Source organism: Sphaeramia orbicularis, chromosome 20, assembly GCF_902148855.1.
Source record: "Sphaeramia orbicularis chromosome 20, fSphaOr1.1, whole genome shotgun sequence".
NCBI classification, from domain to species: Eukaryota; Metazoa; Chordata; class Actinopteri; order Kurtiformes; family Apogonidae; genus Sphaeramia; species Sphaeramia orbicularis.
The window spans coordinates 36,867,649-36,883,273 of NC_043976.1; the positions used below are offsets into that span (position 1 = coordinate 36,867,649).

The 15,625-nt window shown below is 35.2% G+C and overlaps 1 protein-coding gene across 1 annotated transcript in view; it reads right to left on the reverse strand.

The window, feature by feature from the left end:
- Nucleotides 1-10,691, reverse strand: part of tecrl2a (trans-2,3-enoyl-CoA reductase-like 2a) — a 28,372-nt gene extending 17,681 nt beyond the window's left edge. Inside the window, exons 1-2 of the mRNA XM_030123827.1 lie at nucleotides 10,641-10,691; nucleotides 1,543-1,594 (exon numbers count right to left, since the gene is read on the reverse strand). Coding sequence (XP_029979687.1) covers nucleotides 1,543-1,594; nucleotides 10,641-10,664 — 76 coding nt within the window. The 5' untranslated portion in view covers nucleotides 10,665-10,691. The remainder of the gene's footprint in view (nucleotides 1-1,542; nucleotides 1,595-10,640) is intronic.
- Nucleotides 10,692-15,625: the final 4,934 nt, after the last annotated feature.

Consider the following 15,625-nt stretch of genomic DNA (forward strand, 5'->3'; position numbering starts at 1 on the left):
GTTATTATCAAGAAAACCATGGAAAATGGATAGATATCAGCTCTGAAATTAAACTCTTATGAGCTATTTTTGTTGTTATCATTATATTGGTCCAAACAAATGTACCTGTAGTTGTACCAGGCATCATAAAGAACAAGAAATTGAAGAAAACAAGGGGTGGTCTATTAATTTTTTCAGCGATTATATGTGCAAATCTTGTCACGTAACTAGTTGTAGATGTAACAAATGAAGCAGGAATTAAAACAGGTTGTAGAAATCCACTTGATTTTTGCCAGAATGAATATGAACATAGCTTTGCAGCACCTGGAGGGTTCAAATTCAAATTTTATTAACTATTAGGGTCCAAATACACAAATAAATGAACCAAAGAGTTGTAAAAGTGAGTTTAGCAAAATATGACCCCTTTCATTTGCAGTACATGCACTATAATGCGGCATTTATATTTTTCCACTATGCATTGAATACACTCGGAGAAACATGTAAATCAGTCCTCGATGGGATAAATTGAGTTCTATTTTGGCTTGAAGACGTTTCACCTCTCATTCGAGGGGCTTCATCAGTTCTAAAGGCTGTTGGTGTTGGAGTCGGCTATTTATCCTCCTTTATATATCAGTGCCGTGACCATTAAAGCTGTAGCGCTTGATAAGTTTTTAGTGTCACTGAGCAAAAAAAAAAAAGGAGTATGATTACCATCCTTATTGATTGAGCCTCTGAAGGTCCAAATGGGTCATATCTGATGACCAGGAAAAACTAAGAAACTGCATTTTACCTGAATAATTTACATGTATTGATTGGATTAGTGGGTGAGAACTTATTAAATATTGTAGATCAGCAGATTTTTTTGTGGTTTTACGGTGGTTATTTAGGTTTTTCAGGGTTAAAAAGGGTCTAGATATGGGATGGGAAACACCGACTTTTTATCATAATGTGCTGTTATTTAGAATTACAGGTACAGACACACATACACATATATAAACTATGTAGACAAAAGTATTGGGGCACATGTTTACAGCTGATTTGAGGCATAAACATCCATATTTCCTACAGTTTAATGGGGTATTTTTCTTCCTAAGTGAGATGTGAAGAAAGTGAATGGTTAGTTGTGGTAGAAAATTATTATTTACAGTCAGAGCATGAAAAAATATTTTAGAAATTTAGAGGTAGAACATTTACAATCATAGTCATGGATTAAAAAAAAAAAAAATCAATGTTGAGAGAAATTAAGTAAAAACCATCTCTGAGGCATTTTGGAATCAAAGATACCAATTTAAACAAAACTAACTAATGTAATACAATGATATTTTTCCCAATATAAAACTATATTATGACATTTGTCATTATTGTTTTATATCCCAGACCCCTGTGAGAAAAGAAACACCTGAATTCAACCTGTCCCAATATTTTTGTCCATATACTGTACATAAAGACATACAGACGGACCCGACTGGAACATTAATTAAGGGACTGAAGATAACACTGATAATGAAGATATTTGCAAAATTTATACATTATACAGTTTTATCTGTGAAGTTCAGTACTTACATGATTTGTGAAAAAGGCTCTTGATTTCTCCTATGGTTGAATATGGCTCCACCTGTATGAAAAAGAAAAATGTTACCTTAATACTGTGTTAGGGTGAGGTTAAATAATTCATATTAATGTACAACGATCCTCTTAACCTTTTATAGGACACTCAGAAATATTCTGAAATTCCAAATTTTATCCTTAGTGTGTTATTGGAGGACCTAACAAGACTTGAATGAATGAATGAATGAATGAATTTATTTTTGGTTTTACATCAAGCATTGTACTCAGTACATCACTCGTAATAAACATAAAAACCAAAAAAGGAATAGGCTAGAAGCAAAAGCTTATTTTTTTTTGCCTATCCTTTTCAATACACTGCTTACATCAACTTAAATGTGTACAGCATCTGAAAAATAAAAATAAGCAAATAAGCAAATTAAAAAAATTTTAAAAATCAACAACAAAAACACATTTACCATCTCAATTCAATATTTCTGAATAATTTAAACTTAACTCTTTAAGTGCCAGACAGTTAAGGGGCTAATAAGCCTTAAAAGTGCCACAGAATTTGGACGTTTTTCAGTATTTCGCGTCGTTTTTATAATATTTGAAGAATCCTGCAGGAAACCGCTCGGTAACATCCGACCGATTGCTGATTAGATCCAAAACGCACCGGACGCAGCCGATTCATTATTGATCGTAATTTGCATAATTTATAATAATAATAATAATCTTTATTTATATAGCACTTTTCATACATTAAAAACTGTAGCACAAAGTGCTTTACATATCAGTTTAAAAATCAGTACCGCCCCCCACCCACACCCACCCACTCACCCGCACACACACACACACACACACACACACATATACATGCAAACCCACAAGCTCACACATACTTAAGAAGACTGACTGAGCACGGGTAGACCAGAACAAAAATGTACAAGTAAAAGTAAAACATCAATTTAGGAGGCGCTGTCTCAGGGAGCCGTCCGCACCAGGATGCAGCCGCCGACCCCGGCGACCAGGCACCAGCAACACAGCCCCGCATCCCAACTCGTGGGAGAGGGCCAACTGGGACCCCCACCCACCAGAAAGGAGCGGACCCCAGTGAGAGAAGGCACCACAGCCCCCGGAGTACACAGCCGCCCCCCGGCATGGAGGGCTCCCTCTGATGATACACCGGAGAATAAGAAACATTAAAAAGATATAACAATATTATTCGGTCGCGTGACCTCAAATTCCCGTCTGCTTGGTCTCAAAAGGGGGACACAGAAAGAACGTCATTGAAATGTGAGAAAGAAATGGGGGTGGATGGTTTGTTTGTACACAAATATGGCGTGTTCTCCAAAGCCGATTTAATCGGCCCATGGCACTGAAAGTGTTAAAGTACTCTTTTTTTTTTTTTTTTTTTTTTTTAAACTTCGCCAAAGGAGTGAATACCCTAAGTGCATCATAAGGTCCATTCCATGATTTCACACCCACAATCCCAGTTCATCTAGACTTCACATCTGCCCTCACTTTAATCCACTCACACATATGAAAATCTCTGAAATTCGAATTACTCTCTCTTAATTCCAAGAAACCACGACTGGTCTTTGAGACAATACTATTTTTTCTTTCATGTTCCATATACCTATTCAGAAACAATTCTATATACCTTTTTTTATTTATTTATTTTTTTAAAATATATTTATGTTTGTACTTTCCTTTATCTCCTGTTCTGGATTATTCCACTAAGTCACTCCACAGCTTGTTATGCACATACTTTTCATTGTTGTTCTTACTTTGTTTTTTAAAATTTAGCTCTCCCCTTAGATCATAGCCTCCTTCTCTTTCAGTGAACATTCCCCAAATAGTTTTTGGCAGTGTATTATATTATATATAATATATTACAAATTAAAGTTATTATACTTAATAACTTTTGTGAAATTTGTTATGGAGAAAATCAAGGGTCATGAAGTTACTATATTTGGTTCCTTACCCATAAGTGGCAAGAAAAAAAAAATCCAAGAAGTATATATAAAAATACAAGAAAAACACTTGTAAGGTGAAAGGAACATGTATTTTAAGACATTAGAACAACACTTTAGAGCATTACAACATGTGCTGCTCCAGACACCTGTCAACATCCAGAGGAACCGGCATTTTTAAAAAAGCTAAGGCAAGAACAAATTAAAAAAAAAAAAAAGTAGATGTATTTCCGTTAGAGGGGTTAATCTTTGGAATGGCCTGGAAGATTGATTTAAACAGTGTAAAACAATTAAAACATTTAAAAAGATGTACAAATTAACTATTATTCCAAAATATACATGAAGCTCAGGATTAATTAAAGAAAATACTTGTTTAAAAGACTAGGATCAACATTGGTGGTTGAGATAAGGACATGATTTACCTGAATTAAAATTAAATATGTATTCTCTTCTGTTGGATATTTAGCAATGATTACATTGAAAAAAAAAGTTTTTCTTGTTTAAGTAAAGTAAAGTAAAGTAAATTTTATTTATAGAGCACTTTTCACAGACAGAGTCACAAAGTGCTTTATCAATTCAAATCAGAACATATTAGAACAGAACAGTTTAAACATTGTGTTAATTGTAAATAGAGTTAGGCAAAATAAGTCTTAACTTCAGCCTAAACCCTTTCAGTCACATTGTATATGGAACAATGGATATGTTGTTTTTGTTTGTTGTTTAAAGTAATTAAAGACCGAATAAACTACCACTACATTATCCCTTTGAACATAATTACTTACAGTCGCAGAAAAAATTATTAGACCATCAAAAGTCATCCAAAACAATGGTTATGCAATCCAGTGCTAACTCCTGTGTGTATCGTGTGACTAAAACAGACAGAAAAGAGAACATGAAATGCCTAAAAGCACTGTTTTTGTTAGTACAATGCCATAGATATTGATGTAAGAACTGAAGTGATTTTGGTTATTATCAAGAAAACCATGAAAAATGGATAGATATCAGCTCTGAAATTAAACTACTATGAGCTATTTTTGTTGTTACCATTATATTTGTCCAAACAAATGTACCTTTAGTTGTACCAGGCATTAAAATGAACAAGAAACTGAAGAAAACAAGGGCGGTCTAATAATTTTTTCCGCGACTGTACATTAGAACCATTACTTCACGGTACCTAACAAAGCAGGTACACTCACTGTTCATGCAGAGGTGGACCTTACAGACCCTGTAGACCACATTGGACCTGAGATTGTTGCCTCACTGTAACTATTGCAGTCACTGTCTTGTAATGTTTTGTGGAAATGACCAAAAATAGTCACTTCTCAGATAAAGGGTTAACCTGTCCGATGGTAACATACCTTGTCTAAAAAGCAAAGCTGCTCCCGCGTTTTTGCGTCCAGGACCTCCACCTGAGGAAAACACATAACGCTCAGTCTGTGTACATGACACTAGTGACGCTTAAAAACCCATTGGTGACTTTCAGAGATTACAAACGCCGTTCAGTCCTCATGTTCATTCAGAAAAAAGCCTCTTAAGTGGGGTAGTAAATTTGATGAGGGGCTGCAGGCATCGCCCGTACACGCCACCTCAGCAACAAAAGCCACCACCAATAAAAGTCAGGCCTCCTCCTGCTCCATCCCTCCCAGAATAGATTGTAAAACAAATCGCAATTCATTACAAGAGGTCTGAAGTATATATATGGAAAGGTTGTGAAAATGATAAGGAGTCAGCTCTGTTATCAAAGATTTGGATTAAACTTCTGCTGATATAAGTAGTCGGGTGTTCTCATCCAGTGCTTCATCTTCTGTAGTGCATTTAAGGATACAAAGCTCAAAGGATTTATGATTTAATGTTAACATCACAATGAAGATAAAGACTTTTCACAGCTTTAGAAAAGGCAGTATGTAAGACTATACTTTATACCAGTGGTTTCCAACCTTTTTTGGCTCATGACCCCATTTTAACATTACAAATTTCTGGTGACCCCAGACATTTTTTTGGTGAAAATTAATTTGTTTTTGATCATGTAATAGTTTGCTGTATTATGTTGCAAATAAAGGTTAATTTTAGGCGACATTTAGGCTATGTAATGTGTATATATATGGATGGAGGCAGAAAAGCCAGGTGTAGACTACTGCACAAAGTGAGAATTTGATTTTCCTTGGTCAGGATATGTACAGTCAGTCCAGCTTGGATTTTCAAGGCTGAGAATTAATACTGAACAAACAATAACTCAAACTATGAATTATGAAAGAGCTGCAGCATCTGAAACCGACCACAATGAACATTTGAAAGATAAACAGAATCCACAGTGCTTCACTTTCAGACTCACAGTTTGTCATGTCTTTTATGGATTGGGATTGTCTCTGTCAACTCACCATAAATTTTTTATTAATAAGTTTTTGTTAATTTTTATCAATTACTAGAAATTTCAGGCGACCCCATGTGAATTCCAGGCAACCCCACAAGGGGTCCTGACCCCATGGTTGAACAAGAAAAGCACTTTGAGAGCGCAGACCTCTGCCAAGACAGATCCCCCCCCCCCCCATCACCACCAAAATTTTATCATTTGTTCCTTGTGCCAGTATCAACATTTCCTGAAAATTTCATGAAAATCCATCCATAAATTTTTGAGTTATCTTGCTAACAAACAAACACACAAAGCAAAGTGATCACTAGGGGTGTAATGGTGCACTCGTTTGTATGGGTTTCGGTTCAGGGCCTTTGATACAAGATGGAAGTGTACCAAATGAATACATGTAGCCTATGTGAAGAACGCAGGGTGGACACAAGCAGAACCCATGTGCAGGGTTTCCTCTATATACATGTTTGCATTTGAAAGTTGTGTAAATTATATTTGTGAGATAAACAAAGATTTATGCAACTGTTTATCCACCTGTCCACAATTATTTAATATAAGATTATTATATCCTGTGTAGATCAGTGTCCTTATTTCATATATCAGCCAATATATCGGTTATCGGCCAATATTGGATATCGGCCGATACATTGGATATCGGCATTTTTTTAGCCCCCAATATTGGTATTGACATCAGCACCAAAAATCCCATATCGGTCGGGCTCTACCCAAAACACAAAAAGAGCTGTTGTTCTGAAACGCTGTGTCTATCCATAGATGTCCTGGTAATCAAGTAGAGTTTTACAGCATTTTTTGCAAAAAAAGAAAGAAAGAAATTCACGTTCTAAAGGATATTGTCAGATTATTGTTATCAGGAAATTAAAAAAAAATATATATATATATTTTTTTTGCCATTATCGCCCACCCCTACCTTAAATGATTTGTTTTCTTGATTGAGCTTTAGCAACATAACCATGAGAATAATGAACATAGTCCCGTATGTGAAGCCGCTGATGCCCTTACACCGAACCAACTGCCAAGTTCTGCAAAACAATTAGGGTTGAGCCAAAAGGAAGTGCATTCTCTTCCTGGTCTCTTGCAACCATCTTTTTCATCTTAATTACACCGTGTCAGTAGTGATGTACTGCATATGCAAGGAAGATGGTGGGTGGCGCCCACAATTTGCCCTGAAAGCATTCCATACTGTGCTGCTCAGCAGAGCTGTCCTAGCTAAATTGGTTCTCTTACTGGACAGTATAATAACCCACTAATGGATAGCTAAAGATTTGCTGAGTGCACATCCAAGAACGGGAGAATACGAGGGCTTTACACGAACAGCAGCTGCAAGAAAAAAAAAAGTCTCATTTGAGTCTATTTTCTTAACCCCAGTAATTCTTTCTTGATGGGACAATCACTTAACACCTCTTGAAAGCAGCAAGAGATTTTTAACCACAATACACTCACACCATTCCAATTCACTTCACAATTCTAGATGCGTATTTAATCTTGTCCCTCTTTGTAGTGGTTGCTCATGCTTTGAAGGATATGAGCGCGGGGTTTGCTGACTCCTCAGTAAAGGGCATCCTGGGAGACGGCTTTGTTTTGCTTTCCATCTGCTAGCCTTCCCAGCTGCATTCTAGGGACACATGTTGATGCATCTGCATGTTCGCGAGGAGCATCGAGGGTGTCATTAGGGATGTTTGCTGTAGAATAGTGTGCAGTCGGTCGTAGTGTGCCCTTGTAAATCTGATTATGCGACTCTGTGCTCTCATGGGGATAAAAGCCCCTGCTGACAGCACAGGTCATACAGAACATGCACATGCGACTGATAGGTTTGTATGTGCGTTTTTTTTTTTTTTTCCCCAAATGAATATCACCCTATCGAGGGTGATGAGGTCTTTTTTTTTTTTTAAATGGTCCAAGCAATGCTCACCAACTGCCTCTTACTCTCTCAGCCATAATTGCTGTTCTTAATGTGAAAGCTGATGAATGTAATAGGCGATCTTCAACCATAGCATCATTAGTTCATAATAGTATTAAAGTCAATTAGCTGCGTATGGTTGCTCTGCATATTCCATTGTCTTTCTTTGCTTTCACCGTCACTACGAATGGGCAAATTCATGCTTTTAATCAGTGAAAGTAGTCATCTAAGCAGCCAGTTTATTCAATGTACTGCCAATTGACAGTGTGCCCTTAAGATGCCCTGTTATAGCTTACGTTCCAGCAAAAAAAGGCTGTGGTTTTTATTACCACAAAGCCTATAAGAACCTGTTAACCTTGTTTTATTAGAGTGTACAGTGCTCGTATGAATGAGGGACAGATACAAAGCTGTCTTGCTGTGAAACTGAAAGACTGTGGGCTGGTACGGTATGATGTCCTACACAGATAGGATGGATTCCCTGTGGTGCTCCGTTAACAATAGAGGGCACTTTGAACCCAGGGGAGATAGGTTTATGGTTTGTCTATACCCTCACAATGGTAGATTGACATTACACTATTGGGGCAAACCTAATCTAAAATGTCAATATGGATGTCAAGCCCAAATCTAGAAAGTATAGAAACACAGAATGATGTCATGAAATCGCATTGTACGTCCTGGCAGTTCTTGTTGTATTTAGTATGCTATATGTACGAATTTTCATCCTTTTGCATGTTATTCAGCGCAATTTGATGGTGTGTCAACGTACGCCAAAATCTCCAGTTTACAAATCCTTAACCGCTAACCCTAAACCTAACCCTAAATGCTAATCGCGCTAGCAGCTAATCATGCTAATTACTAACCCTAAACCTAACCCCCTAACCCTAACTGCTAATGGTGCTAGCCGCTAATCGCGCTAATCGCTAATCCTAACCCCTAACTGCTAATTGCTAATGGTGCTAATCGCGTGTTATTTTATGCAGTGTGAAAATACACGTGGAATGCTTATAATGCATACAGATAACACGCCAATTAAAAGTGGCATGTTATCTATATGCAATTCATGATGTCATGTTGCAGAAGAGACGAGATCAAAATTTGCTAAAATTACAGCTAAAAGTCCACTTACTACCAGGAGTGTAAAAAAAAAAAAAATATTGGTTCTGCAACATTTCACGATACTGTATCGATATTTAAAAAGTACTGTATTGATATTTTTAGGTATTTATTCAAATACAGACATGACGAGGGTTCAGTTTTGTTTTTTGCTTTTCTTTTTTGTTTATACTTTATTATTTAACACTCTTTTGTTAGTCCTACTTTTATTTTTTGTATTTAATTTTCTTTTTTGTGGTTGTAGTTTTTATATAAGTTCTTCAGGCATGCAGCAATACTTCAGTGACCACTTTTTCTTTCTGTTATTTATCTTTAAAGGAAAAATACTTAACTCTTTGTAAATGTTATAATACAAACGTATACATCTGCAAAACCCACTAAAAAAGTGTAAAAAAACAACAACAACAACAACACTGTTTTGTTAAATAATGGTTATTTGAAGCATCCTAAAAGCACTTTTTTTCTGTCTGAAAGAGGCAGATGCTAGTTCCTTTGTTGGGACATCACAAAAATAATGTTATGATATTGGATGATTCAGGGACTGTCCACTATACATTCTATTCACAACTAATAGAATATGAACATTTGAGCAGAATCTTAAACTGTAATGTGTCTGAAGCATAATTTAAGTTTTAAGTTTTTACAGAGGAAAGTTTTGTGATATAGCATTAGCTCCTGTTCTGATCAAATACAAATTTGTGTAGTATTTCTGCATATATCTGGTGTAACTTGAATTTTTTTTCCAGGAAATAATCTTAAAAAAGCAACAAAAAACTATCACCTTGTTAACAGTATCGTGATATATCGTATCGTGATCCTAGTATTGTGATTTGTGTCGTAGCACCAGATTCTTGCCAATACAAACCCCTACTTCTTTCTACCTGTCTTTTTTTGCACGTGTGTTGTATGTTGCTGCTGTTAACTGTGAAATTTCCCCATGGTGGTATCAATAAAGTCTTGTCTTATCTTATCTTATCTTATCTTATCTTATCTTATCTTATCTTATCTTATCTTATCTTACTACCCCGGCCCATACCTCTTAACTGCATCTTAGTGTTTTCTCAGCTTTAAGCTTAAAAATGTCGCAAGTAGAAATCACTTTCTTATTGCTACTAAGAGCTTGGCATAGCATGATGTTTACAGGCCTGTCGCATTTACAGCTATTTACTTTTACACTTTCCTCAGATTTGCTCATCAGGTCTGATGAGTTTAGGTTTGAGAAGATGGAAAACATTAAATGGCTCCAGTTTTTTATTTTTTTATACACATAAAGTTCTGCAGACACTATATTTTTTCAAGATATTGCCATTATGCGTACACATAACGGAATTTAGGCAGGTAGTTCTTGGCTAAGGTGCAAGTTAAACACAAAAGACAAGATAAAATATCAACACACTATAATATGTACATCATATATATGAAGAGTGTAAAAAGGCTATGTACATTGGTAAAAGCAGTTTGATTTTTGCATCTGTCAATGTCACTCACTTGCACACTTGTTACTTTATTATCATTACTAGTTTTTTTGTCATTTTTAGTCACTTTAACAAATTTTTGTATTTTTTAAATCTTTTTTAAATTTTTCTATTGTATTTGATACATATTATCTTGTACTGCTATACATACTTGGGGATCAATAAAATACATCTTATCTTATCTTATGCTTTTCATGCCATGCTTTGGTCTTTCTACATAAAAAGTTCAATCGAGTCTCAGTGTAATATCAAAACTTCCCATTCAGACTTACCTCAAAAAAGGTGGTCCGACTCATGGTGCTGGGGTTTTATTATTATGTCCGTTGAGTATAAAATAAAAAACAAAAACAAAAAAAGCTTAAAAATCAGTAAAACTAAACACAACACACACACTCATTGCCCACACATGCAGTAGTTCCTCTCGTTTCGAGGACAATCCCTGTACTGACCCCTTATTCTTCCCAGCCTCCTTCTCTCCCTCCCTCCCTTGCTCTCTCTCCCCTCCTCTCTGTTCATCTAGGATAGTGCTGGGGCACAGTATGACTAGAGGCACTCCACAAACTCTGCACATGGTCTCCCTCCTGCTTTCCTTCCTCCTCATTTTTCAACTCTCTCTCTTCTCAGTCTTTGGAGATCGTCCTTGGCAGTGTCCAACTTGGCTCATGTAACCAGCGATTCACCTGAGAATGAGATAGCTGAACCACACGAGTACGCTACGGAATGCAGATTATAATAAAATACACAAATTAATGTGACCCGTTGGAATTTCTGCTGTAGTTGCAGTGCACCATCTTAATGAAAAATGCCAAATATACTGATGAATATTACAAAACGCCGTTCTATAAATGTGTTCCCCCGAATGTCAGTAAGAGTTATGGTGTGGACGACCCTTGTCTTTAGCTGCATTTCTTTGTAGTGTCAGCAGAAAATGAACCCACAGGGGTGGAATGAGCACCAAAATATCCTTCCCAAGTAGACGTAGACCTGCAGGGCTCATAAACTTTTTCCACTTATGTGAAAGTTTAAAGTCTGTTTTAAGAGTAAGATGAAAATCTTGTAAAGGAGAATTCAAAAACTTCATCGATCTATCAGACAATAAAAAAAAGATAAATGTAGCGTCAGTAGAAAACAAATAGTCTCTGCTCTAAAAGGGGGAGGAGGAAGAAAACACTTCAGTCCCACCAGTTTACAGCATTCATTAATTATTCATAATTATACACAGATATACATCATAAAGTTGGAATAATTTTGTTTTCAGATACATTCGGCTTTTTAATTCCTATTTATACACATCACTAATCACCTTCGACCAGGTATGATTACATACACTTTATCAAGAATAAATTGCAATAGTTGCTTTTCCATTGGACATCTGTGCAAAACTTTACCCATATTTACCAAATGTTGAAAAAACAGACGTGTATGAAGTTGTTTTTTCTATTAAATAACAAATACGATGATTTGTTTATTTATTAGCGCAATATGACACAAGAGGTCATTCCATAAACATGGTGATGAACGTAAATATTGTGTTGATTTACAGATATATTCATTATTATTATATATTACTCTTCTATCCTGTATTAAATTAAAAAATGATTCAGTTTCCTGGTGTGTCCACACATACCGCACCGTGTTTCTTTTAAAACTCTTCATTTTACTTGTTGTAACATCCGTCAACATGCATTTTCTTTTTTAAATTCACGTGACTGTAGTTTGTGGAAAAAGATCTTTCCATTGCAGTTTTGCGGGATATGCCATTTGCACTACGCCCAAAAAAACCACCACCAGTTTTTCCATTAAGAAAATTTTTATGCAAAAGTTATTGTCGCACAATTTGGGGGTCAATGAAAAAGCGACTGTCACTATAATTTCATGAGAAGAGATAAAAATACTTTATTTCAACTTTATAGGCAATAATGTACATGCATATATACACAAACACACATATAAACACATACTTGCATATGCACATATATATACCCATTTGAAATATACAGTATTGTGCAAAAATCTTTAGCTTTGCCACCTTTGTTTTTGCAGTTGAAATGAACATACATATTTATTTCTCATTCTCTTTCCTTCAGATACAATAAGAAAATACAGGAGAACATGTTCACAGACTTAAAAGACTCACAACAAAACTGAACTAAATGGGTTATAAAGGTTAAAGTCACTACTTAATATGACCTCTGACCCAATGACAAGAAGCAGCACAAACAATTAGAAACATCTGACGTGTTGAATGAAACCTGGCATAAAACATCAGAAAATTAAAGCAATAAATCTCATATTGTCTGAATAAAAGGGTTAAAGACATATTAATACAAACCTACATACTGTATATACTGTATATATGTACCCAGACATACATGTTTAGTTTAGTTTAGTTTAGTTTATTAGTTTGATCCCCATTAGCTGCTGCATACCCCAGCAGCTACTCTTCCTGGGGTCATCAACAACACAAAAACAAAGCACCAACAATTTCCCACAACTCACTCAACAAACAGGATGTACATACACTCAACACAACAACACAAAACCAAAAATCAGCAACAGCATACAATACAAAACAATTACAATAATAATATCAACAACAACAGCAAAATAAATAAATAAATAAAGTAAAAAATAAAATAAGTAAATAATAATAATAATAATAATAATAATAAAAAAAAAAAAAAAAAAAAAAAAAAACGCTCCACAACAAACAAAAAACAAAACCGTCTAGATGATGTCATTATAGGATATACAATAGCTCAGACAGTTATTCTTGGGTAAATATAAAAATTCTCAACCTTTTAGAAAAACTTACTGCTTGAATTTCTGAAATTAAAAATTGTGGCAATGTATTCCATGCCACCATTGCCCTGTATTGCACACTACCCTGTATTTGATTCGTCCTACAAGCAGGCAACAGGACACGTCTGTCCTCTGATTGACGTGTGGAATATTGATGGATGTCACTGAAAAAAGTCAGTTTACTGTAAAGAAGTTCAGGTGTTTTTGTAATTATGATATTTCTAATAAATTTAACTAAAGAGTATCTAATTCTGCCTTTAACATTTAACCAGGCCAGACGGGTGTGAGTGTCACTAGTACTTGTTCTAAATGGACAGTTTAGGACTATTCGAGCTGCTTTATTTTGCACAATTTGAAGTTTATTTAGATTTATTTCTGATGTGTTTGACCAAATGACTGAACAATAATCTAAATGCGACAGAACTAATGATTCCACTAGTGTTTTCCTTATTTGATATGGTATGCAATTCCTACATTGTTTAACAGCACCAATGCTTCTGCCCATTTTATTTAATATTTGCTTTATATGAGAATTCCAAGTCAACATACTATCAACAGTCACACCTAACAGCCTGGCCTCCGCTACTTGTTCTATGTCAGTTCCACCAACAGACAAATTCAAAACAGGGGAGTTTTTTAAAAGATGTCTTGACCCCAACACCATACATTTACTCTTTTCAGTATTGAGCACTAATTTATTTTCTCTCATCCAATTTGCAATTAGTATTACCTCTTCATTTAGAGCTTTTTTAAGTTCACCGATATCAGGATTAGACAAATAAATGGTAGAATCATCAGCATATAGAGCAATGGTGGCACGTTCCAAAATAAAGGGCAAATCATTTGTAAAAATAGAAAATAAAAGTGGTCCTAAACAGCTGCCTTGGGGCACTCCACAACACAGCGTCTGAGTATCAGAAAAGCTACCATTAAACAGTACTTTGAATTCTCTACCAGTAAGATAACTTCTCATCCATTCAGTTGCAGCCAAATCAAATCCATAACAAGTTAGCTTTTCCAGTAGAATCTCATGATCAAGTACATCAAACGCTGCACTAAGATCTAACATTACAGTGCCAATTATTTTCCTGTTTTCAATGTCTTTTAACCAATCATCAGTTATCTGAACTAAAGCTGTTGTTGTAGAGTGTCCTTTCTTATAAGCATGTTGACATACTGTATTCAGCCCATTTTTACTAAAATACATATTAATTTGGTCGTAAACTACTTTCTCTGTAATTTTACTCAAAATAGGAAGAATACTAATGGGTCTGCTGTTTTTACCAGAAAAGGACTCCTTGTTATTTTTTAATAGAGGTATGATTTTCGCTTTTTTCCAACTAACAGGAAAAACACTCTTATTTAAACTCAAATTGATGATGTAGCATATGGGCACAGCAATCACATCAGCTACCATTTTTAAGAATTGTACATTGAGTTCGTCAACACCAGGCGGTTTCACTTTCATTAATTTTAAGACATTTTCTACCATATTAATACTTACTTTTTCAAATGTAAATTTACATGATCTGTTCTTCATAATTTTATTTTTAATTGTGCTAATAGATGATTCACATTTTGACCTAGAATCCATACACTTACGCAAATTTTGAACCTTATTCTTGAAGAAATTGCTTAAATAATTTGCAATATCAACAGGTTTAGTCAGAAATGTCTCATCAGCTTCCAAAAATGTTGGTAAAGATTTGACTTTCTGTCCCATCAATCCATTAAGTGTATTCCATATTTTATTGCTGTCTAATTTTCCCTCTTTGAATTGATTTTCGTAGTAGATCTTTTTTTTTGTTCTATTTAATTTTGTAACAAAATTCCTCAGTTGTCTGTACTTTTTCCAATCAATCATATCACCAGATGTGATTGCCTCTGCCTTTGCTTCGTTTCTTAGCTTTATGTGTTCTTTAAGTTCAGAGTCAACCCAAGGAGAAGCAACATTTCTTACAGTCATTCGTCTTAATGGTGCATGTTTATCAATAATAGGCATGAGTAAACTCATGAAGACTTCCAGGGCTCTGTCAGGATCTTTTTCTTGTAATACTCTTGACCAGTCAACATTACGGACCTCCTCTGCATAATTTACTTCATTAAAATGTTTAAATATTCTTTTAACAATAATCTTCTGTCCTGATTTAGGTACTTTGGTCTTTCTGCAGACTGCAGTTAAATTATGATCACTGAACCCCATACATACAGAACTTGCTTTTGAACAGAAATCAACTGCATTAGTAAAAATCAGATCTATACAAGTGGACGTTTTTGTCCCATCAGACTTATAGAAAACTCTGGTTGGTTTTGTAACAATTTGTGTTAAATTACATGTATCTGTTATTGAGAGCAACTTACTTTTTAGTGCACAATTATCAGAACTCCAATCAATATTTAAATCTCCTAAAAAATATACCTCATTTTTAGTCACATACTTTATCCAGCATATAGC